The sequence below is a fragment of the Astatotilapia calliptera genome, chromosome 20, assembly GCF_900246225.1.
Source record: "Astatotilapia calliptera chromosome 20, fAstCal1.2, whole genome shotgun sequence".
Classification (NCBI taxonomy): Eukaryota; Metazoa; Chordata; class Actinopteri; order Cichliformes; family Cichlidae; genus Astatotilapia; species Astatotilapia calliptera.
Window position 1 is genome coordinate 1136275 of NC_039321.1, and position 25590 is coordinate 1161864.

At 48.1% G+C, this 25590-nt stretch overlaps 1 protein-coding gene and 1 long non-coding RNA gene across 2 annotated transcripts; one reads left to right on the forward strand and one right to left on the reverse strand.

Annotated features, from left to right (window-relative positions):
* Positions 1-1195: 1195 nt before the first annotated feature.
* LOC113013715 (uncharacterized) lies at positions 1196-23619 on the forward strand. Its single transcript, XM_026154857.1, has 27 exons — positions 1196-1847; positions 7441-7568; positions 8317-8462; positions 8600-8753; positions 11355-12736; positions 13253-13399; positions 13505-13603; positions 13696-13957; positions 14052-14114; positions 14208-14311; positions 14771-14899; positions 15807-15914; positions 16099-16240; positions 16432-16680; positions 16723-16914; positions 17018-17062; positions 17137-17216; positions 17483-17595; positions 17673-17856; positions 19444-19528; positions 19618-19763; positions 20012-20102; positions 20189-20337; positions 20449-20534; positions 22552-22621; positions 22701-22822; positions 22979-23619. The coding sequence occupies exons 1-27, from the start codon at positions 1774-1776 to the stop codon at positions 23208-23210; spliced, it is 4782 nt and encodes a 1593-aa protein (XP_026010642.1). The 5' UTR covers positions 1196-1773; the 3' UTR covers positions 23211-23619.
* On the reverse strand, positions 3469-4870 carry LOC113013845 (uncharacterized). Its single transcript, XR_003270874.1, has 2 exons — positions 4536-4870; positions 3469-4454 (listed from the first exon to the last, which is right to left on the reverse strand). It is a non-coding gene; the product is annotated as an uncharacterized LOC113013845 (long non-coding RNA).
* Positions 23620-25590: the final 1971 nt, after the last annotated feature.

Below are 25590 nucleotides of genomic sequence, written 5' to 3' on the forward strand. Positions count from 1 at the left end.
GTCCGAAGCCTCGCTGCCCGGCTGTACCACGTGACTGGTTCATGAAGTGGTTCGAACTTTGCCGCGAGATATGACAGCGATATAAACCCTCAGACTTCATTCAAAATGTGGGTGTTTGATGGAGAGTTGTTAGAGAGAGTTGGAGACAGTTTGGAGGTTTATGAGAGTGAGGAGAGAAAGTCAGGAGAGAATGGAGCCAGCTAAGAAGAGGAGGATGTCCTCCCCTGTGTGGGAACATTTTGATCTTATTCCTCCCAACAAGGTATGTAAATTTCTACAGAAGATGTATTGTCATGATACTGATGCTGCAATACAATTTATGTTAAGCTGTCTGTACTTTTGTACAAGGTGAAGTGTTTGCTATGTGCCAGGGAGCTGGGATATAACAACAACACCTCATCCATGCTTAGGCACTACAGAGCTTTGCATGAGAATAAGGGGAACAGCGATCGTGGAGCAAGACCAGGTGAGCCATCAAATGCAATGATAATATAGCATGCAGTAATGTTACTAAATGATATAACAATATTATACAACTGTTATAAGTTACGTGTGTGATATTTATATTTGTGCTTTGTCTTTATTGTCTTTCCTCAGGAGAACAATCTCAAATAGATGAAGACCTGGTCAGCATGGTGATCGAGGACTCCCAGCCATTTAGCATTGTGGAGGACAAAGGATTCAAAAGATTTGTTAAATCATTCGATCCTAGCTATGTTCTCCCCACTAAAAAGGCCATAAAAGCAGTGAAAATTTAGTTTTTACAGAATAAAATGTGAACAGGCAGGACTGAGGCTCAAAGCCTCAGTGTGTAGCTGTCCATACCTCAACGTTACAAAAGCACAACTACTGTCCACACCCCAACCACACCTCACCTCACAGTAAATGATCATTTCCATTTTAAGCATTTCCAAATAATCATTTCCCATACTGCCAGTATAAATATACACAGTATACTGCCATCACTACAATATACATGTTTTACACACTCCTTTTGTTGTTGACATTTACAGGCTGTGTGCAAAATGCCACACTCTTCAAATTCATGCCAGCTATTATTTTTACGTCCAGTAGGTGTCCTGCTAGAGCAAATGAAGCTTCAAGAAGCTTCGCGTTGGGGTGAACCAATTGGATGAAAAGCTTCAGTGCTTCATGAAGCTTCATCTGCCCATCACTAAAAACACATCATCGATCAAACGCAGCAGAAGCTAAAGAGACGTGGTGAGTTATGAAACCGTCCTGGTGTTCAGACGGAGTCACCTAGACTCGCCCCTCAGCAGGGGCCAAACCATCCACAGCAGCTTCCACTGGGAGGAGACAAAAAGAGGAAGAGGTCAAGTGGGAAGCAGCGGGGCGGAGGCTCGGTAAAATAAACGCAGGAAACTCGGAGTCACTTATCTGGACATCAAACATGACAGGAAGCTGCTTCTGGGTTAGCAGGACAGTATGATTCTACTGCGCACATCAGTTGCGCTCACCTGTAGGAAGGAGAATCCGGAAACACCTGACAGAGTCAGCGAGTCCTGCCGGAGACCACGGCCTGTTCTCTCCGGATCATTCAGGGAACCGCAGCTTATCAAACAGGGCCGGCGAGCTTTTCCCACCACTCCTGTCTCCGGGGCATCCTCAGCCTCACCTGGACTCCAGCCCTGCACCCCCTCCCTCTGCCCTTGGACGTCGGGCGTTGTTCTTTAAAAAGGTTAAAGTGGGACAAACTGAGACGGCAGCTCTGCAGAGCACGGCAAACAAACAGCGGGGGTCCTCATAGAAGATATGGACCAGCACACACCCAGCGAGCAGGAAGCCCACCACACACCGGCAGGAAGCCAGCGCCACAGCTCCGACAGGTAAACAGGGTCTCTGCCCCCACCCAGCAGCGATATCAGTGAACCTCACACAAACGGAAGAGTACAGCTGTGCTAAGTAGACTCTTTAAAACTCTTTAAAATCCCGATTAAACTAATTTCGTTGGTTAATCACAGCGAGTCTGTGCTGCTGTTTAACTTGATTCCAGCAGAGGGCGCTCAAGTCGTCTGTTTCTAGTTTCTTTCACTTTCACACAGCCGTTCATAACTTCCTTTTCAAGCCTCTTCTTCCAATCACAGACGGCAGCACACAGCCAGGCCACTGGCTACAAATCGTACATAACCTTAGAGCAGAGGTGGAGGCAGGTGTGTAGGAGATTCTGAGATGTTTGACACAATCTCCGAGCCGAGCTGTAGTCACTACAGAGGGATAAAGCTGATGAGCCACACCGGGAAGATTTGGGAAAGAGTTGTTGGAGCTAGGTTAGGAAGAGAGGTGATGATCAGCAAGCAGCACTGTGACTTAAATATTCATCTAGTTGCCATTAGAAAAAAAAATTCTTAAGCTGGTTAATTTTATGTGTAATTTTAAGACTTTATTTTGCTTTTGCTCACTGTGATAATAACTCAGCAGTCCGAACACATAACCCTGTGGAGCCCCATCAGAAAACTGTTCCAATCAGAGTAGATGTGTTGTCCTCTGAGCACAACCAGGTAACTCAGACAACAGGCAAAGAATGAAATATCTCACAGACAAGATTGCTATTAATTTCAACACAGAACAGACAGAGATCGTGATTTATCTCACAAAAAGACAAGATTGACGTCTGTAGTCCACTAAAACCACAACTTCTGAGAACCTGAAGGAACCAAAGGTGGTTGAAACGCTGACATCATCTTCCACGCCAAAATTGGTCACGGTGCGAGGGCAAAAACCGAGCTGAGGTCAGAAGTCAGAGGTGGTGAGACCATCTGAGACTAACTACTGCGCCAAGGAAGCAATTAGTGACACTGAAAAACTAGTTCATGACTTGATTACTCTAGGCTGGACTACTGTAACTGATTACTATTATTATCATTATAAAATTCCCTAAAAAAACTTTATTTGATCCAAAATTCTGCAATATATTTCTCCTGTTTTGGCTTCCCTTCATTGGCTTCCTGTTTAATCCAGAATTCAAAATCCTGCTCCTCACATACAAGGTCTTAAATAATCAGGCCCCATCTTATCTCAATGACCTTGTAGCACCATATCACCCTATTAGAGCCCTTCGCTCTCGCTCTGCAGGCCTACTTGTTGTTCCTAGAGTATTTAAAAGTAGAATGGGAGGCAGAGCCTTCAGTTTTCAGGCCCCTCTTCTGTGGAACCAGCTTCCAGTTTGGTTTCGGGAGACAGACACTATCTCCAGGGTGAAATCAGTTAAACTGGGACACTTTTTGGCAAATTTCATATTTTTTGGCAAATTTGGTAAACTGCAAAATAAGCACTAAGTGAGACTGAATTGTGTTTTTGTTGTTAATGAGTTGTTTTCAATATGTAAACCTTGATTTAATTTCATAAATTATAATTATTCAGGTCCTATAGCTTTTGAAACATTTTTGAGATGAGCAGTGTTTTAGGGTAAAGTGGGCCACTTTATCAGTCAGCTTTGATTTGAACTCATTTTAACAAATATGAACACATTCAAGTGTTGATTTAATAATTCATGAATAAAAACACTGGCATTAAAAATAACTAGAATTAGTTAATTATTACAACATTTTCATAAGAACTGTATGTTCTATTTTAGAGACAGTCTTTACAGAAGAATCCATCGTCAGCATAGATGCCACTTTCTTCTCCACACGTCTCATGGAACCAGGCGCTGCGGTTCCCACAGCTGATCCACTCCCCACTGGCCTTTGGGTCACTTTTGTCTCCATAGACTGCCTTACATGCTTTGCAGGGCACGTCATCCTTCTTTGCACCTTTGCTTCTTCTGGTCTTTTCTATCTTTTTAGTTTGCACTGCCTTGGTGGAAACGTAGTCTACGTGTCCATCGCTTGTGAAGACAAATGACAGAGGTTTGGCCCTCTTTCTGACAGTCCTCTGTTGTTTTGGTTGGACACACAGATCACTGAATGTAATACAAGTTCAGGTTGATGGCTCTTCCTTTGGTGTGAACAGGTTAAAGGCCATCTCTATCTCAGGAACACATTCAAAGTTGACTGTTATTTCTTCAGATCCAACCATCCAAGAATGTAAAGGTTGAGGGCACCTCAGATACCACTGCAGGGGGATGAATGGGGCTGAGGGATTTTAGGGTCTGGATGTTGGTGCTGGAGCTGGTGGGGTCTGGTGGTGTCTGGGATCTGATTGCTGGTGGTGTCTGGGGTCTGCTTGTTGGTGCTGGTGGTGTCTGGGGTCTGCTTGTTGGTGCTGGTGGTGTCTGGGGTCTGATTGCTGGTGCTGTCTGGGGTCTGCTTGTTGGTGCTGGTGCTGTCTGGGGTCTGCAAGTCCATCTAGATCTCTGGCATCATCCTTAGGTAATGACTGAACAAACAACTGAGCCCATTCTAGGAAGACATCATTAATCCAGCCATTATCTGAGACCTGAACAGTAACATTCTCAGGGCACTGTTGGAGCCACTCACATCGTAGCCACTTCCCTTTAAACATAATCACAGTTTGACTGAAAATGCATTCTGCATTGAAGGCTGCCATGCAGGTGGTAGTTTCACCTTTCTCACCTGCACAGACCTCCAGACATGGTTGGCCAATCACTCCAAGCACCTTGGTTAAGGAGTACTGGTTTTGTGGACCAGACTCGTCGCAGTTCCATACATATGGGAAGGCATGCCCTCCAGGCTGGGAGTGCAGAGCAGGTTGTCATAAACTGGAAACCACTGACTGACCACCTGCTTGTTCAGTGGTGCGGCCCTTGCAGCTGAGAGCAATTCATGGTTTTGTATGCCACGCCTTGCGTGGTGCTTAGTGAAATTTTTTAACCAATAGTATCCTACTCAGCCAACCTTTTGTGAGAAGCCCTTAATATTATTTTGTGATGCTGTTGAACCTCTCTCTTGGTAAGAGGAGCCAGTTCTTGTTCTGCTGCCTCAGGGAGGCATAGCCACTATGAGCTAGCTCCCACTCACTCTTCTTTGCAGTGTGGCCTGGGGATTATTCCATGCTCTTGAGAGGAAGCGCACACTTTTTTAATTTCACTCCTTGTACTCTTCCCATGCTCCCTGTTTTCTCCTCTACCCACTGATTGTATTTTCCTCTTTCCTTCTCCTGTCTTCTCCCTGTTCCTTCCCTATCCTTTTCTTTTATTGCCTTCCTTTCTTCAAACTTTCCTTTTGGCTAAAGCATGTAGTCAGGGCTGGATCAGGTGACCCTGAATCCTCCCTTAGCAATGCTGCAAAAGTGTAGGCTGAGTCCCATGATGCACTAAGTATTTATCCTTCTCTCACCCCTTTTAAGATAAGATAAACCTTTATTACTCCTACACGTGGGAAATTTGTTGGGTCACAGCAGAAATTGGACAGTACAAAGTTACAAACAGCAAAAATGAAGAAATACACTAGAATAGAATAAGATAAAATAACATACTATGTGTTTACACACCACTGTGCATTTAATTATGAATTATTAATCACTCTCTGGCTCTCATCCACAGCATGTCTTTTTTCCTCCCTTCCTGAGTCTGGCTCTGCTGGAGGTTTCTTCCTGTTAAAGGTTTTTCTTCCCACTGTCGCCAAAGTACTGATTGTTGGGGTTTCTCCGTAGAGCTCTACAACTGTACTACTCTGTCTTAAATAGTGTAAACGGTTAGCTTAAATAAAAGCTATTTTTTCGTGGAGCAGCACTGTCGGAACAGCCAACCGGAAAATCTGCTAACTCCGATGTCGCCTAGTGTGACGCTAGGAGCTAAAGCTAACTGCAGCTAGCAGCTGTAGAACCGGATGTTTCAGTAACAGCGACATTAACATAACCAAAGAGTTTGGCTAGCTGGTATTTAAAGTTAAATTTCGACCCCTGTGGTGTTAAAGGGCGTGGGCCTTTATTTTATTCACACTTCTGGCTGTTTTTAAATTGAGTGACTAGGTCAAACACCCGCTTTTTTTCCGCGGCAGAGGGCTGGGTGGGTTTTGGGGGTCGTCGAGGCTGACTTCTTTGGTATTTGAATCGGTCAGAGCGAGCTGAGCAGAGAAGGTAAGTCCACCATGTTTGTTAGCAGCCTGTTGCATGAATTCGCTAAAGGTTTCACCATGATTTTAAACGAAAACTGTACATTTCTTCTAGAATAAACCGTCGGGAGCGCACAGGCCGTTTGTGACTTTGCCGTAAACTTGTACTGATGTTGTAAGTCAGCGTCGCGAGCTAATGCGGATATCTCGCTGTGTTGTTAAGGTCTCTGAGTAAATGATGATCATGTAGCTGACCTCACAGCCATTGTTCGTTCAGTGGGCTAGTTTAAGGCATTGTGCAAAAGTGCTGTTTATAAGGTGGGAAACTATCTGGCACTTGAATGTGTGGCGAAACGTTTTTCCCACTGAAAACGTCCAGATGAACAGAATCATCTTTTTGGGAACTCAGAGTAAAAGTCAGCTGAATGAAAGTGGGGGTGTGAACAAAAGTAGCTGACCACCGAGTGACCGCTTAAACTCCGAGACAATTTCTAAACGGTAGCGGTGTTATTGCCGTTAAATGCTGTAGTTGCTATTGTATTGTTAGCCGCACTTTATCACACATGCAACCATGACTCCAGCTGACCTGAGATCAGATTGTTTTTATTCCGACGGCAGCCCCACGTGTTAGTTTCCGGAAACAAATTTAAGAGCGCATCGGTGCCGCTTCCATTGATTCTATTGGCTAGAATAACCCCCGCTCTGCTCTGATTGGTGTAGAGGCCACTGTGAATGTGTGCTGCGTTCCGGTAACTTTGGAATTTCCGATGCGTGCGTCCCGGTGTTAAGGTTTTGTCTGTCGCAAGATTGCGTCTTTAGCAATACAACGAAGTGTTTTTGTTTTTGCACGTAAACGCAGCCGTGATCGTTAACTCGGGGTGGGCAGGGCTACGCCGAGTTGTAAATTAGACTTGAGGGGAGGTTACAGTTGAAGATTCCGGCTGGAAACTCGGGAATTCCAACTTCGCCTAGAATGCGCTCGTGTTCATTTCGTTCGTTTCCATTCTATAGATTGAATGTGAAGTAAACGACATTTTAATGGGACCCTAAATGCAACGCTTTCACGAAGAAGTCGTTACAGAGGAAGAGGTCAGCCCCTGAAGCAGCACTGTGTGACCCCGGTGTCCGTGACGCTGTGACGGAGGTCTGCAGAGGGAGATCGGGCTCTTTCAAACTGTTAGTAAACCTTCTGGACAGACATTTGTGCAAACACGTGGGCTCGTTTCGGGGCGCTTACAGGAAAATATTACTGCATGAGTGTTCTTACGTGTGTAAATGTCACTCTGACTTCATCAGGCTCTTGTGTAATGCATGCCTCAGTAATATTTGTTTTGCCTCATGTATCATCCCTCCAGCCGGAGCCTATCATGGGGCTAAAGGCGGGGTAGAGCCTGGCCAGGTCGCCAGTCTGTGCAGGGCTGCAGCATTGATGTATGATTTTAAAAACATTGTGATGTGTGTGCAGGTGCCTTTCGGAGATGGCGGTGCATGTGACCCTGAACGGGACGTTTTTGTATAATCGCTACGAGCTGCTGGCGTGGCTAAACGAAACCTTACAGACGAGCTTCACCAAGGTGGAGCAGGCATGCACAGGTGGGTGTGTTTTAACAGGCATGGCTGATGCTGGTACATTGCTAACAGCCTCCGCCTTACTTCTCACGTGGAGTTCTCCGTCCTCCTGAGCCCATCTGTGGTTGGCTAACAGAAACCAACAGGCACTCGCACATCACTCCTATTCTTTCCTCCTTTCCTTGGATTCTTTTCTTTCGGCTGCTCCCTTTAGGGGTCTCCACAGTGGAGGATCTGCCTCCACCTCCTCTGTCATACCAACCCTCTGCCTGTCCTCCTTTTCTACATCCATGAACCTCCCCTGAGGTCTTCCTCTTTTCCTCCTGCTTGGCGGCTTCGTCTTCAGCCTCCGTCCTCTGCACATGCTGAAACCGTGTCAGCCTCTGACTCTGAGCTGTCCCTCTGACGAGGACTCATTTCTTAAAAAGGACTACTGTGTTTGTGGACGGTGGCCCAGCTTTCTTGCTATCATTTCTTACTGAGCAGGTGTGCCTCGTGGTGCATGTTGTGAAAAGAAAACCATAAATAAGACTATTTACACAGAGCAGGAAGGAGAGCAAAGGAAAAACCTGTGCTGCCCGAGTGTGTGGCTTACAGGGTTTCCCTGACCCTGCACTGGGCTCATCATTAGAAACTCAGGTCATGTGTCCCTGCAACAGGAACAGGACATATATGACAGGCAACGAGGAAAAGCCAGTTTGACCAGTGTAAAGATAAAGCCGTGTTAATAATATAAATGATGTGTAATACTTCCTGCTCTGTTTGTATCCAGGTGCGGCTTATTGCCAGCTGATGGACTGGCTGTTTCCCGGCTCCTTGGACCTCTCCAGGGTCCAGTTCCAGTGCGACACCATCATGCACTCTCTGCACAACTTCACCTTGCTGCAGGCTGCTTTCAGGAAGGCCGGAGTGATCAGAGTGAGTGTTGCAGCGCTTTCAGGTCCTGACATTAAAGCGAGTGCTCGCTGCACACCTGTGTTAGAAACAGCAGGATGACTTGGCGCTCGTTCTTTGATAGAAACACGCACCTAAAGATCCTCTGTTGCTCTGCCTAGCACATCCCCATTGAGTCGCTGATGAAGAGGAACTCGGCCGTGGCTCTGACCTTCCTCCAGTGGTTCAAGATCTTCTTCGACGAGAACAATGATGGCAGGGAGTACAACGCCTTGGAAGCTAGAGGAGGACAGAGCCTGGTTCCTGCTGACCTAGGTGTGTCTCGCACAGGTGTCACACAGCGTGTTTTCAGGGAAACCGATGCTGGGAACTAGTGCTGGGCGATATGGAAAAATATTTATCACGATGTGAATTATTTTATATCACGATAACGATATATATCACGATATACCGCAATGTTTCCACTTATTCTCTGAAAAGTGTGACAGATGTCATTGCTCACTTTTCTCCAACTTTATTTTGAAGGTTTAAAGGAACTGTCACAAATGAGAAACGTGCATTTTAGTGCAGCAATATAAACGCATCAAAGGAAAACAGCTGTGGCCTTCTTTATTTTCAAAATCATACATTTAAAATGAACTTTTTAAAGTGCACAACAGTTTCAAGGTTTTCTGCCCAAAATATTTGTTTTACTAACATGCATATCATATATGCTAGTAAAACTAATGTGTGTATGTATACTAGTACTACGTGCACGTATATACGCACATAATGTACTTTATGCACGGTAAATACGTAGCGACGGCAGACTCATACCTTGGGCTAACATGACTCCAGTGTGGTCATGTGGGAAGTCCGCAGTCTGTCAACAGCGAGCGCGGCGTCTTCGTTAATGAAGCGGATGGTTACGCTCATGCAGGGCTGCGTATCTCTGCTCGTCCACAGGTCAGCAGCCAAGGCTTAATGCACGACACTGCAAACATCCTGCTCTACTTTGGCCGCCATGCTTCGTATAAGCGAGGCAACTCGACTTTACTGAAGTGCTTACGACCGGGCATAACGTACCTCGGATCAAGGACTTTGACGAGGTCACGAAAGCCGTCCTTCTCAACTACATAAACAGGGCCATGCCTTTACAAATGCAACGCGAGACGGCGCCTGTGATTTGTTTATGGCGCTGGGACGTTTTCTCATACGGGCCTCGTGTGAAAGGCTGCTGCATCTTCAGCTGGTATAGTTTTTCTTTCCCAACTTGCTCCCGTCGTTCCACAGCTTGGTTTAGCTCGGATTCTCTGGATTCTTCTTCGTGGGCCTTCTGTAGGTGATACAAGAGATTTGTTGTGTTGCCATCGGGCGCAGGAATAGTTTTATAGCATAGCTTACAAATGGGCGTCTTCTGCTCCGTGTTGGTGCTGTTGAACCCAACAAGTAACCAAATCACAGACGTACCCCGTTTTGGTAAAAGTGCTTCTTCTTGGGCTGCCTGTGCAGCCGTCTCTGCCTGGTGCATGTCCGGGCATGAAGCTGCAACCTGTCAAGCGTCCATCGTTTTTGAGTTACCGTAAAGCAGTGATGTGCGATACCAGGGGCGATCGTGGCTCAAGAGTTGGGAGTTCGTCTTGTAATCGGAAGGTTGCTGGTTCGAGCCCCGGCTTGGACAGTCTCGGTCGTTGTGTCCTTGGGCAAGACACTTCACCCGTTGCCTACTGGTGGTGGTCAGAGGGCCCGGTGGCGCCAGTGTCCGGCAGCTTCACCTCTGTCAGTGCGCCCCAGGGTGGCTGTGGCTACAATGTAGCTGCCATCACCAGTGTGTGGATGACTGGATGTAGTGTATTCGAATCCAGGCCATTTACCACTGATTTCCTTTCCGATCTCATACCAAGTAAAATTCAGGGTGGTATCGACGATACTGATCCGATACCGATACAAAAACTTGATGTTTCATTGTATTACATAATACAATATATCATTGTTTTATGTAATTGTAATAATATAGCTTCATAATGATTACAGGACATCAGATTACTTGTATAACTTGTATACTTATAAAAAACCTGCCATTTGAGCATGTTCAGCACTAAAGGACTCTGCCACAGACGTCTGTCTCGCCCTAGCAGCACCTGTCCCTCTCCTCCTCTTCAGTTCGCCTCAACATAAGCTCGTCATATTCTGTGATATGATTTATTCTGAGGTGTTTGATGAGGTCAGTGGAGCTGCCACGAAACCTCACTGTCTTGCCACATCGCAAACTGCGTCTTGGCTGTTTGTGGAGGTAAAACACGTCCACACATGACTCCATTTACGCTCAGCCGTTGTTGTGAGTGCGCACGCCAGGGGCTGCCACACAGTTATGCAGCCGTATTTCGCACATGACTATGAAAGGCGGAAGAGGAAGTAGTTCCTTCCAGTGTAGACGATCCGAATGTTATAGTTTCTTTCCACTGTGTTAATGATAAACTACAAATTTACCCTAAATTACTAAAATATCAATATTTTAATGTGAGAATCGATTCTAGAACATAAATGACTGATATCGGAGGAATCGATATTTCAGGATCGATCTGCACATCTTTGCCGTAAAGCATGACGCATATCCGGGTGCACGTAAAGCAGCACCATGTCGCAAAACTACAAGAAGTTTGTTTGTGAAAATATCATTTTTTATACTTTGCATAGAGTATGTATAGTGACCAGACAACACTAAAACATTTGCCACAGGCTATTTCATTTATTTAATATCTTTTATGTAATAGTTTATAAAAGTGGGTCAGAAACGCTAACAAACGGTAAAGATCGTCAGCACGACCGGAAACGTTGAAGCTTTAATGTTTCGCTGCTCGTTTTAAAGCCAGAAGTTTAATATGTGAACCTTCACTTCAAAGCTGTCGCCTAACGCTCTCCCCCCCCCCCCCGCAGGTGGTGCATTTCTTCTGCCGAATCAGAAACTCGCCGTCACCGTGACGACGGACAGTAAAACCATAGAGCAAGAAAAAGCAAATGATGTAATCTCGCTGATCTCCGACGACGAGGACGACGTGGTGGACCTGACGATGGAGTCGGTAACAAACATAGACGAGTGTGTTCCGCCTGAGCAGGTGAAGGAGGCGGAGTCAACAGACTCCTTGGTGGACGAGGGCGATGTTTTGCTGCGATTCAGTAAACAGTACTGCCGCGATGACGTGGACCTGACGCCGACCGGCCAAATCATCAACGCGCTCCGCAGCACACCGTACTGCCTGTACCTGCACGTCGGGGTGGAGCTGGGCGGGGGCCGGAGGACGAGCATCGTCCTGATTGGCTACTTCGACGGCTGCTCGGGTGCGAGCGTGGTGAGGGCGCTGCTCGCGGTGCAGCTCAGCGTGGATTCGGCAGTCGGAGCCCCGGAGTCAGATCCAGACCTTCTGATGAAGGCGCTGACGGAGGCTGGCCTTCCTCTCTCCAACCTGGCTGTGTTTTACTGTGATGCTCCGCCCCCACAGGTGAGCCGGAGGTTTGAAGCCCAGCTCCGGCTTTTCAGCCCCAGCTTGGTATCGCTCTGCGGCCTTCCTGGGATGGCGGGACGAGCGTGCCAGGCCGGACTCCTCACATCCTTCAGTCACGTGGTCGACCTGGTGAAAGACATCCACCGTCACTACTCCACCTGCGCCTCCATCAACGACAGCCTGAAGGAGCTGTTTGCGGACGTGGAGCACCACAACCTGTCCCGCCCCGTCTCCTCGCAGTGCTTGTTCTTCATCCACGCCGTGCAGAAGATGGCGGGCTGCTGGACGGATTTGGTGGAGTATTTTAAACTTGAGGCGCTGGCCGTGGACGCCGAGCGCATCAGAACCCAGCGAATCACCGTCCGGCTGACCGATCCGAAAGTTGAGCTACACTTCCTGTTCCTCGCCTACGCGCTGGAGCCGCTCCGGGCGCTCCAGGAGCTGCAGCAGTATGGCTCTGCGAATGTCGGAGTGGAGCTGCAGCTCACGCTCGTGCTGCTTCACTCGTACGCGGCGAGGGTCCTGCAGCCGGCCGCCCTCGACGACTTTCTCAGGAGGCGAGACGTGAAGCTGCTCAGCAGCGAGGCGAAGCTGCTGCCCGCAGCCGAGGTGAAAGTGGGCGCTCGAGTCAAAAACCTCCTGCGGGCCACCCCGGCCGTGGATCTGGACGACGAGGACAGGGCCGACTTCATGAAGGACGCGCGGGTGTTTTACCAGGCGGCGCTGCGGAGCGTGGTCGAGAGCGTTCCCGAGCAGCTCGGAGACTCGGCGCTGAGGAACATCACCCTCGTCCAGAAAGACCCTCACAGAGTCAGCGTAAGACGCCTTTGTTTGTGTGCTGCTGGAGGCAGAGCAGGGCTGGTACACTGAAGGTCGCTGGTTTGATTCCCGGCCGACTTGTAGTCTAAGAAAAGCGGCTGCAGCAGGATTTTCCTGGCTCGTAGTCGGATTCCCTCCTCAAATCTGCATTTTACTTTATCATGAATCACCTTCGAGTGTGTGAAATCAAAGCTGCTTTGATATACACCAAATTATTCTGCACATGGTATTTGTCTCTGATTTCCTGAGTAGTCGATTCAAATGACGTTTAGACCTGAGGGCGGCGACGATAACCAGGGCGCCAGCTCCCCAAAGAGAGAGAGCTTCCAGTACATGTGTGCTGTAGGTAGATTAGCCAGATGCTCTGACCCACACACGGTCCTGGCTGCTCCTGTGAGCTGCTGTCAGGCTGCAGGATTTGTGCACTTTAAAGGTCACTTTGTTACGCTGTGTTCATAAGATGCCGTCTGTACCTGCTGCTAATGACTCTGCAATGCAACATCCTGTCCTCAGAATAAGCTATCCAGCAGCGTGCTGTCAGAGATGGCGGTAGAGCTGCGTCTGTGTGACCCCGCCTCTTCAGAAGCCGATCAACTTCAGGACGACTACCTCAGTTTGACTCACGCGACGAGAAGTGGAGAAGCTACTTCCTGGGCAAAGGTGAGAGCACCAGCGTGGCCTGAACGTCCACACGTCTGGTTACTGCAGTAAATACATGGATAAAAGCTCTGTGCGTGAGCCGAGACGACGCGTGTCTGTTTGCAGATGGTGAGCGAAGTCAGCCCCGGCTCGACGCTGCGCAGGCTCATTTTGACCCTCCTGGCCCTGCCGAGCTCGCTGCACCGGACCCAGGTGTTTGCTAAGGTGAGAGGTCAAAGCCATGTGAGTGGCCCACACGACCCAGGTGGGAAGGGATAAATAATTTCCCTTTTTTCTGTCTTTGCTTTAATCCCAAGGTGTCGAACATCCCCAAGACTTTTCCTGACAGCCGAGAAGCCTCCAAAGCTTTGCCTGAACCGGGGATGTGGGCGAGAAGACCCAACAACCGCAGGAGGAAGATACCCGTCCGTCACCAGACAGCTCACGATAATGAGAGGAAACAGGAAGTGGACAAACTGAGCTCATCGGAGGACAGCGACTGGACCAAATCCAGACCACCTGTGCGTTCCAGGGAATACAGCAGCACGGAGGAGTCGGGCGACACAGAAAACTCCTCCGGTAGGACTGACGCCGGAGTTTGCAGCTCTGACACGAAGTTGATGTGACGCCTCGTTGATGTTAATCAGTGACTGCGTGTCCTGTTTTTATCCAGATGTGGTGGATGTTACAGAAGCTTCCAGAATGTGTCGGGCTGACAGACTGAGGCAGCTGCGCAGTAAGAAATGTCACACCGGTGCAATAAGAAAGGGCCGTTTCTGTTTGTATTTGTTCGCTGAGCTGCTTCAGCCGCTTCTCGTCTCGTTTGCAGGTCACAGAAATCGTCAGGCCAAGTCTGATTTTGTCATGAGCAGCGATGACGAGGATTCGGCAGCCACGCCGACCCGAGTAGCATCGGCGCGGGAACAATCACCTGTAAGGCATTTCACACCAGCTGCTAACTAGCAGCACTGTCTGTGTTTACTGTGTTCATGAGTGATGTGTCACTGCAGCCGTCGTGTGACGCATCTGCACAACATTTCAGCTGAACAGCCAAGCACCAAACTTTTCTTCTCAATCAGGGACAGTTTGAGTTTGTTGGTAACAAATAACAGAAAGCTGAGTTTGGAGGCGGCGGTCACATGAAACGATGCGTTTAAGGACATCAGAAAGTTTCAGCGCTTTCACACCGTGGCAGTTTCTTATTTTGCAGCGTCTTGTACAAAAATGTGAAACTCGGCGTGCGTTTGTTGAAGGCAGCGATGGCAAAGTGTGTTTGCTGGTGTCGACTCAGTTTAGCTTACTGTGAAATCACCTGCTCACACATGGGTCGCTATGGCAACAGAAACTTACAGTGTTTCGCGTGAACACATCTGTGTGTGTTTTGTCCTGAAGGGGGAGCTGGTCTGGGGTTACGCTGGGAGCTCGGCGCTGTGGCCGGCCGTCGTCCTGCCGTGCAGAGGAGAAACTCCACCGCCAGGGAAGACGCTGGTGGAGTGGTACGGACAAAAGACGTCCTCACAGGTGAGTCGCACCATGCTGTCGACCTGTGGAACCAGGAAGTGTGGATCAGCTCTCTGTTTAGTCCAGGCTCTGATCCAGTGAGTCGTACCCAGAGCGCAGGGCAGAGCTTGACTGATGAAGACGTCCGACGGTCCTCCTCTGATAAAGAAACAGGGAGACAAATCCTGCTGAATTGATACTGTAAATTCAAGCAGAACAAAGCTGGTCATAGATCCAACCAGAGTTCAGTGTCAGCATCTCCTCTGGTGCCCCCAGAGCCAATCACAGTGGAAGTACCAACCTGGAGCTTCCTGGGCCCCTTTCTATACTCATTTGAGTCCCTCGCTCGTCCTCTCGGGACATCCAATCACAGCTGTTGACACACAGTCACCTGACGTCCCGCTTCACCTCCTCTCTCTCTCTCTCTCTCTCCTGAGTTTTCTCAGTCACGTTAGACTCATTATGTTTGATTAAGAAGAGAAATGATTTGCTGTTAGAGAGCCTGTGTGTTCCTGTCTAGCTATCTTTGTGAGGACCAAAATCTGCATTCTACTATACTTGTGAGGACACACACACACACACACACACACACACACACACACACACACGGTCGTCACAAGTTTGAAGCCTTTTTGAGGCTCAAAATGTGGTTTTAGTGTCAGGGGTACAGTTAGGCTATGGTCAGGTTTGATAAGCGGCTCGAGAAAGCATTATGTCAATGAAGGTCCTCACTAAGATAGCTGAACGGGGTTGTGTGTGTGCGTTTGTGCGTGCATGCCCTGAGTTTGAGTCCTTTCCTCTGCAGACGTGATCAGACGGTCGTTTCTTTGTCTTCTGCTTTAAATTATTAGTAAAATCTGTATTTGTGCTTTTCTCCTGTGCCGATCGGCCCGCGGTGGATGGATGTTTTCCTTCTCTCTGATCCCAGGTCAGTTTGCAGGATCTCAAACCTTTCGCTGCGTTCACCCAGAACTTTTGTGCCGACTCCTTCAACATCCTGAACACCTACCAGGAGGCCGTGTACCTGTCCCTGCAGGTGTGTTTGTTCAAACAGGAGAAATACTGGAGTTGAAGAGTCCTGGACTCGTTTTGTAAAGAACAGGTCAAAACTTCACGGAGCCTGAGATTATTCTGAGTTCTTACTATGTTCTTTTAAATATGTTTTGCTAAACTAAAGTCTGTGTGCTCGTATGTGACACGTCCTCCTTCCTCTGCACCAGGAGGCGGCTCGGCGCTGTAAGAAGCAGTTCGCTCCTCCTCCAAAGGGCAGAGAGGAGCTGCTGAAGCAGATGTTGGACTGGGCGTTGGGAGGCTTCCAGCCGTCGGGGCCTGAAGGATTTCAGCCCAACGCTCCAAAGAACGGTAAGAACATTGATACTACCTGCCTGACTGAGTCGGAGTCACGGTGTGGCTCACCTGTGAACGCCTGTTTCTGTGTCAGTCGTGGAGGCGGGGTCAGGGGTCGTACAGGAGGAGCTCAGAGTAGGACAGACTTGACGTGCTCCGTCTTATTTATGATGTATTTTGATCACATGTTTGATTTCCCTCTGCAGACTGGTGGTCGAGGGTGATGAAGAAGCTCCCCCATAAAGCCTCCTCTTCTCCTGACTCCTCCAGCATCAACCTGAAAGATGTGGAGGTGTGCCTGAAGAGGCTGTCCTGCAGCTCCATCAGGAAGGCCTCAAAGCCAGCAACGGCAAACAAAAAGGAAGGTCATCCTGCGGAGCACGGCCCCAAAGCACGGAAGGAGAAGGAAGCTCGAGGAGGAGGGTCAAAGATGGGGAGACAGGGGAAGAAGGAGGAAGAGGAGGAGGAGGAGGAGGAGGAAGAAGAAGAGGAGGAGGAGGAGGAGTGGCGAGGAAAGGGGAAGAGTAAGATGGGATGGAGAGGAAGGAAGGCTCATAAGAAGCGAGGCGAGCTGAACGATGACGTGTCGTCTGATTGGATGCCGAGCAAGAAGAAGATCTACACCAAACTCCACAACAAGGTCAACAAGCCGACCGCCTCCTACGCACAGCCCGACCAGAAGCACAGAGGTAACGCTCGGCGGCTGTTAGCGATGCAGCTGTTAGCCTCCGCTGTCAGCTCTCACCTGAGCAGGTGTGAACGTGGCTCACTCTCTCTCACTGCTCCTTTCAGAGACGATCATCAGCACGATCGTGGACATGAAGCTGGACATCGAGGGTGAGTGTGCAGCGCTGCATGCCTGGAATCTTTGCGTGTATACGCTCGTGTGTTTGATCGTGTGCTGTTTGCAGGGTACTGTCTGTGCTGTGGGACGGACAACATTGAGATCTTCCACCCTCTGCTTAAAGGCGGCCTGTGCCTGAAGTGTAAGGTGAGGAGCTGCTCTCAGGCTTGGTGCTCGACTCCCTGATAGTCGTGAGGAAGGACCCGTGCATCCATCAGCACGCGCAGTTTAAAGCTGCATGGACGCTGCTGCAGTTTGTGGTGTCGGGTTGCAGCGTAGACCTAACGCAGAAACAGGAATCCTGCAGAGCTTTTAAAGAACTGAGCAGATGTTTTCCTTTGTTTCTGTGTGTTGTTCGAAACGTCCAAGCTCCTCCTGAGCAGCTGGCTGTGATGGTGTCTGTGTGCCTGCAGGATAACTTCACAGAAACCTTATATCGTTACGACGGCGATGGATATCAGTCCTACTGCACCATCTGCTGCTACGGGATGGACGTCCTGCTGTGTGGCAACGATGGCTGCTGCAGGTTCTCAGCTTCTTTCAGTGTTTCGGCCGCATGTGCCAGCACGTTCTCCGTTCTTAACCTCTGTTCTCCGTCCTCAGGTCTTACTGCGAGGACTGTCTGAACATCCTCGTCGGGCCGGGAACGTTTGATTCGCTGAAGCTGGAGGACCCGTGGATCTGCTACCTGTGTCAGGCTCACAGACCCCACAGAGCGCTGATCCCCAGAGAGGACTGGAGCATCCGCGTGCAGGAGTTTTTCACCAATGACAGCGGCATGGAGTTTGTGAGTGGAAAACCAGCCTTGGTAAAGATCTGTGTGCAGGAAGCCCTCAAAGGTGCTGATTCTATTAGTCCTTTATTCAATTATCCAGGTAAAATCTCATTGAGATCTAATTTCCTGCCACCATGGCAACAAAAGTCAAATACATGTAGCACATAAGTATATAACATTAAAACAAATAAAATATCCTGTACGAACACGTGAAAATCTGAAAACAAAAGAACTTCCTTTAACATGGACTTAAACTCCCCCAGGGCTTGGAGACTAACAGCGTTACTAAAAAATTATCCGTCCATTTGCTTCCACGTAACCTTCTCAGGGTTGCGGCGTGCGCTGCAGGCTATCCCAGCTGTCTTAAGGCAGGAGGCGGGGTACACCCTGGACACGCCTCCTGACCGTGGCAGGGCACACAGACAACCGTTCGCGCTCACATTCACACCTACGGTGTGATTTAGTGTTTCCACCTATCCCAACTAACTGCATGTCTGTGGACTGTGGGAGGAAGCTGGAGAGAACCCACACAAACACGGGGAGAACATGCGAACTCCACCCAGAAAGACCCCGATGGAGGAACTGAACTCAGGACCTTCTTGCCCCCTGCAAATTATCCATAAGTGTAAATTTGCAGGCATCTTTAAATATCCACATTATTGCATACGCTGGGTTAGACTCTGATTCTCACAAATAAGCTACAAGACCTACAAGCAGTTTTACTCATGACTTTCTTTTAGTTGTGTGAAGGGAACCTGCAAAGTAAGAGTGTTGCGTAACCCTTTTTGTAACTGTAGCTCCCACACAAAGGTTTTCTCAGGTACTCGCACAGCAGATTCTTTCGTCCATATCGTGGCAGAAAGTTCATTTTTATTCCCGACAGTTGTCAAAGTAATGCTTGCTTAGCGCAGCGGGCCGAACTCGCAGCCCGTAGAAATATAACGCCGTCTGTCCCTTGAGGTGACGTTTCTGTTAGGGACGATTTGTTTGTTGTGCAATATTAAAATCTTCAAAAATGATTGAATATGAAGGCAACATGAGCACAAACATGCTGAGGGATCGGCTGTGTTAGCGTCACAAACTCACGTGAACACTAAAGTGTGCGTTTGTGTTTTACATACGAACAAAATGCAGGACAGAGGACGGGCTATTTGGTAGTTCAGTGAGTTCAGAGGGAAACGTGCTCATGTCTGCAGTTTTGAAATAAAAAAACAAAACAGCTTTGTTTTCTACTTGAACACTAAAATGAGAGGACGTGCCAGCAGCGGCACACAGCTCCTTGCAGCCCTCTGTCACAGCTAGTGACCCCTGTGGCCACGTGGTGAACTGCAGTCATCAGTGGCAGCAGGATCAGGAGTTCTGTGCTTCTGTGGTTTTATGTGTGTTTGTGTAGAGGTTTAAACTATGTTGGTGACGCATTTACTTTAATTCTCTTCAAGATAAATAGAAATTAGAAATAAAATGTTGGTGTCGGCATCAGATCCACTCACTTACACTTTTTTACATCGGAGCACCCCGTGTTGTGCGTCAGGTGTGACTTCCTGTCGTCTCGTCAGAAATCACGCCGGCTCTTGTGTGATGCTGTTTTTCTTGTTGCAGGAGCCTCACCGCGTCTACCCGTCCATCCCTGCAAACCTCCGCCGACCCGTCAGAGTCCTGTCGCTGTTCGACGGCATCGGCACAGGTGAGCTTTACCTGCCCTTCTGCTCCTGTGAAACGGCCATACGCTCCTGCTTTTCCACACAGCCCCTTCTTTTCTCCGCGTCCCGACAGGTTTCTACGTGCTCAAGGTCCTGGGCATCAAAATAGACAAATACGTCGCCTCTGAGGTTTGCGAGGATTCGGTCGCCGTTGCCACCGTCAACCACGACGGGAAGATCGTCCACATCGGAGACGTGCGGCACCTCACTCAGGAACGCGTATGTCCTTCGTAATTCCTCTTTCCACAAATGAGGACGCGCTCTGTTTTATTTTGGCGTCTCCACAGCGGTACGTATCCGTGCGAGCAGGAGACCAACGTGGCGGACAGACTGAGAGGGCGTCTCCAGTTTGTTTTTCTGAGCTGAGACAGAAGATTTGACTGAGTGTGTTTGACGGGTCAGAATATAGAAAGTGCTGCGGTGAAGCCCCGCCCCCTTTTCTCACCACGTCTTCTTTGCTCCTCCAGCTCGAGCAGTGGGGACCTTTTGACCTGCTCATCGGCGGCAGCCCCTGTAACGACCTCTCCATCGTCAACCCGTTAAGGAAAGGCCTCTACGGTAGGTTTCTGCAGCTCGTCCGGTCACACAGGTGTCAGTGGTCTAAAGGTTATTGTTGGTGCTCCTGTGTCACTTCCCTCCTGCAGAGGGCACCGGGAGGCTTTTCTTTGATTACTACCGCATCCTTCAGTGGCTGAAGCCCAAAGAGGACGACCCGCGGCCGTTCTTCTGGCTGTACGAGAACACGGTCGCCATGAACACCTGCAACAAAATCAGCATCTGCCGCTTCCTGGAGGTCTGCACGCACTCACTTCCGTTTGGATCCATAACCCTCTGCTCTTCCTCTTCCTGTGTGCTTCCTTAGTTAAACTGACGAGGTGTAAACTGTGTCTTGTTTTCCCGTCAGTGTAACCCGGTGATGGTGGACGCCATGCACGTAACTCCGGCCCGCAGAGCTCGCTACTTCTGGGGAAACATCCCGGGAATGAGGAGGTACGTGAGCTTTAGCATCTTTTTAATATTAGTCGGATATTTCATGTTTTCGTGGAGTTTCCTCTTTGGAAGTGCGGCCTCCATGAATCGTGGGGTTTGTGCTGAGCTGGAGCTGCAGAGGACGGCAGCTTTTAATGAATCGCTGTGATTAAATCTGAAGCAAAGATCGTTAGAGGGAAACGCCCGGTGAGCTCTGTGAGTGCACGTTTCCTCATTCCAGGAAGACAAAAGTTTTCCGATGGAAAAGTTTGTCTTTTGCGAGCGACGCCGGCTCTGGGACGGCCACAGCGACCCAAGCAGACAGGAAGGGCTGTGGCGGTTAGCAGCAACGAAACTTTCAAAATAAGAGCAAATACCGTATTTCCACGACCATAAGACGCACTGTGCTAAAAGGCGCAGTCTCAGTTATGTGTGCCCTTACTGTATTTAACACACACATAAGGCGCACTGGACCATAGGGCGCATACAAGTACCGTATGCGTATTTAAAAATAAAGCGGGAGCAAACCTGAGTTCGGTACCTTACTCACATTTCTATTACCAGTAATCGTCATCATCAACAACACACAAGCATACAAGTGTGCGTATTTAAAAATAAAGCAGGAGCAAAACAAAGTTTGGTACTCACATTTTTATCATCAATCAAACCCATGGAAGTCCTCATCCTCTGTGTCTGAACAGCTGCGCTAAATCTCCATCAAACATGCCAGGTTCACTTTCTTCACCGTCAGTCACTTTCCGTGCCGTGCGGCTCCTCGGAAACGATGCCGGCTTTTGCGAAAGCTCGAACAACAGTGCCAGCAGACATGTTAGCCCAAGCATCTACAATCCATTGGCAAATTGTGGCGTAACTCGCCCGGCGCTGCCTTCCACTCTTAGTGAAACTGCGTGGAAAAAACCACCTGGTCTCCTTACATACACCTCCCTCAGCCACTCTTTCATCATTTCCTCATCCATCCAGCCCTTTTCATGTCCCTTAATGATGATTCCTGCTGGAAACTTCTCTTTAGGCAAAGTCTTTCGCTTAAAAATCACCATAGGCGGCAGTTTCTGTCCATTAGCATGGCAGCCAAGCACAACAGTAAAAGAAGACTTTTCATGCCCCGTTGTGCGTATCGCTACCGTGCTGGTCCCCTTCTTCTCCACAGTGTGACTCACCGGGATGTCAAAAGTGAGCGGGACCTCGTCCATGTTTGTGATGTGGCTGGGCTGGATGTGTTTGTCGCCGATGTGTTTGCTGTAGTAGGAGCGGAAGATGGCCAGCTTTTCCTTATAATCCGCTGGAAGTTGCTGCGCTACCGTAGTCCTGGTCCGGATGGAAAAATGGCACCGTTTCATAAAACGAAAGCACCAAGACGGACCTCCTTGGAAATGTTCAATGTTCATCTCTTCAGCTAGTGAAACTGCTTTTAGCCGAATGGTGACCGTCGAAATGCTTCTCCCGCTCGTTCTTTGCTCGATGATCCACCGCTCGAGTCTTTCCTCCAACTCGGGCCACCTCGCCTTATGTCCGTGGAAACTCAGCTGCGTTTTCTTGACCTGTCGGAGCTTGTTTTCCAGCTTCCTCCATTTGCGAACCATCGATTCGTTAATCTTAAATTCTCTCGCCGCTGCTCGATTTCCATGTTCCTCCGCGTAGCTGATGGCCTTCAGTTTAAACTGTGCTTCGTAAGCGTGTCTCTTTGCCATTTTCAGGGTTGTTAAAACAACGATGTTCCACATAATGCACATACCTGTCCTTTTATACAGGTATGTGCGATTGTCCGGTATATACGATCAACGCCCACACTTCACCCTTTAACGTTCTCATGGTGTTCTCTACTACGTCCTCCTTACAACACACAGGGCGCACCACGCTATAGGGCGCGCCGCACTTTTTGAAGAAAATCTAAGACTTTTTAGTGCGCCTTATGGTCGTGAAAATACGGTACTGAGATTCTCCAAGGCCAAAAGGGGAAAAAAGTTCAAATGCGTTGCCGGATAAGCGCTTTAAATAAAGTTTTATTTTTCACCCGCAGGCCCATCGTAGCCACCCAGAGCGACAAGCTGGACCTGCAGGAGTGCTTGGAGCTGGGCAGAAAGGCCACGGTGAGTGACTGAATCTTCTCCTCGCTGTGATCCGTCCACAGCTGCTCGGCCACATGATCTTCTCATGCTTGTGTTCCAGATGTGTAAGGTGAGGACGATCACCACCAATGCGAACTCCCTGAAACAAGGAAAAAATGTCAACAAGCTTCCCGTCCTCTACAACGGCAAAGAGGACAAACTGTGGATCACGGAGCTGGAAAGGTAGCAGGCTGAAGGGTTGTAACGTCTCTCGTCCACTCGTCTCTAACAGCCTGTGGGCTGATTTCTGTGGATCCACTGAGTTTTTATCTGAGCCACGAGCAGTGTTGTCCTGTTAGATGGGTGGATTATTAAAGGTGTCCTCCTTCCTCCCTGCAGAGTCTTCGGGTTCCCTAAACATTACACCGATGTGCGGGACATGAACCGGCAGCAGCGGCAGAAGGTGCTCGGGAAGGCGTGGTGTGTCCCCGTCGTCCGTCACCTCTTGGCCCCCCTGAAGGACTACTTCACCTGTGAGGACTTATCTCCTCTAACCACAGCTGCCACCACCTCCTCCTCCCCCTCCTCACAGTCCTCCAGTGCCCCTGCAGAGCAGCAGCTGTCGAGTTAGGAGGAGGCGCTACCGTTCAGATGTGGTCATTTGATCAGCGACACAGTGCTGACGTGTCAGTCTGTGCGCAGGTATCTGCGGTTTCTCACCTGAGGACGACGCTGATGGATGAACCTTTCACTGCTGGAGAGATTCAGCAGCACAACAATGTTTTTCAAACTAATTTAAACCTTTTAATACAGTTCAAATGAGCCCTCTGCAGGTTCATTCATTTTAAAATTTGGGTTCAATTAATTCCAGGTGTACTTTCAGGTAATACCACTTCATACCACAAGATGGTGCAGTGAGTAAGCGTAAGCTTTATTGAGTGAAAAAGGCCATGAGAACGGGCTGAAAGGAAGTACTGAAAGTGTCAGCACGCTGCCCCCTGGTGGCGAAGGATAATTAGAAAAACTATTTTTAATCATGTTTCTTGTTTCCAGGAGAAAAACAGATTATTTTTTTTTACTTAAACATAAATCGGAGCAAAAGAAAGTTGCTGAATAAATTCAGCGACACTTGAACATGTTGATCCTCTGCAGTGTCTGGGAGCAGGAATCTGACACCTGCGTCTAAGGTTACCTGTGTCAGACACTCTGGCATCAGCAGAGCTGAGGACATGTCAGCTCTTTATTTATCACCTTTTTTACTCCTTTTTTAAAAACTATGAAGTCATGCATTTCAAACTCAAACACAGGCCGGGAACCCAGTGTGTGCTCAGCTGTGTGCTCAGGTGTGTTTAGACTACCTCCAATAAAATCTGACGACCTAAAGGCTGAGGTCCTTTGTTACTGTGGTGCTCGTTGATGAACTGTGTGCTTCTGCAATGAAGCTGTAACCAGGTGCTTTCCTTAAATTATGCCTCAATCCTTAATTCTACTGTTGTTGATGTAAATCAGTTAAACTATGAGTGCGACCGTGACACACGTCACTGTATGTTCTTAATATTTCACACAGGACTGATCTGTGGATGTTGACTACATCTGTATTACTGTTTGGTTTGCAGTTTTTCAGCTCGGCTCTGACTTCAGTCTCAGGGATTTGAGGCGAGCGAGGAAAACCAGACCGAGCCGACGTGACAAACTGTTCAAATGTTGCTCGAGCGTTTATATCACAGTTACACATCATCACCTCCGTTTTTTTCTTCGTTTGATTAATGAAATGTTAAAGTAACTTTATTTAAAATTGTTAATTTTCAATGAAAGAACATAAATCAAATCTCACTCTGAAGAAACGTCTGTGTCTTTGTCAGCAGTGGAGCTTACAGCCTGGAGGTGGCGCCACGCTCAAGTGCCCGTCCTCGACTCCTGGCGTCTTAGTCCCTCCCACCTGTGAAACAAGGGCAGGTGAGGCAGCGGGCGTCCTTGCCTCAGAGGCCGGTGATGTAATCAGCAGCGTTATCAATAACTTAGTTTGCTGCGTTTTATGTTCTCAGGTATAACAGCTGTTGTGCTTATTTCCACATTCACGAAACTCCCAGAATGCTTCAGTGTGACGGCTTCAGTGCCTGTGTCCCAATTTAGCGACCGCACGCTTCAGAGTACGCGCAGAACAGCTGATGTTGTTCATGAGACTAAAATCATCTCACTTTGGTAATGTAAATATAATATGGACAATATTATATTTATTGTCAGATTATTATGAGAGATATTTTACAGGATATATTACAGCAGTGAGCTTGAACTCTGGGTCAAAGATTCAAGTTGCAGTTATTTGTGTTTCCTGTCAAGTATCTGTGACAGTGCATATACAGATGTGTTATACATAAGAGACAAATATTATTCTTTTAATATGTTGGTACTAAATGTGGCTCAATGCTTACATATATGTGTAAAAGCAAATGTACGAGCTGTGATAACTGTGTCTGATAGAATGAAGAGTAGACTGATATATGAAATATTCCTTTATTGGGTGAGAAAATCAGACCATGTCATAACTGCTGTAAGTCACACAGAATAGACATCAGAGCCTTAAACAGGCTGACGTCTGCTAAATGGGTCAAACTGGGCAGAAAGTCTACAAACACATAACATCCTTATAGAATATGATGTAACACTATAGATCAACTTAGCTCAGAATATATAAAGCATATAAACAATCACAGCAATATGATGCAACAAACACAGCAGCTACTGATCCAAAATACTCAAAGCTTCATAGAACTGGAACCAACATTTATTTTAGCTCCATTCTGCTGCTGATACAGACTTTAGGTTTCTGAACATTAAACTTGTTGCTGCCTTTCATAGTGTGTAACTTGAAGGCCCTGAGTACTCTGAGTACTTTCTCCCACACTGGAAACACTGGGATGATCACATTATTTGAACATTACCTAATAAGACTGATTCAGCACAGACAGTTATGTTAAACTTTCCTAGCAGTCCTTCACAAACAGGGAACA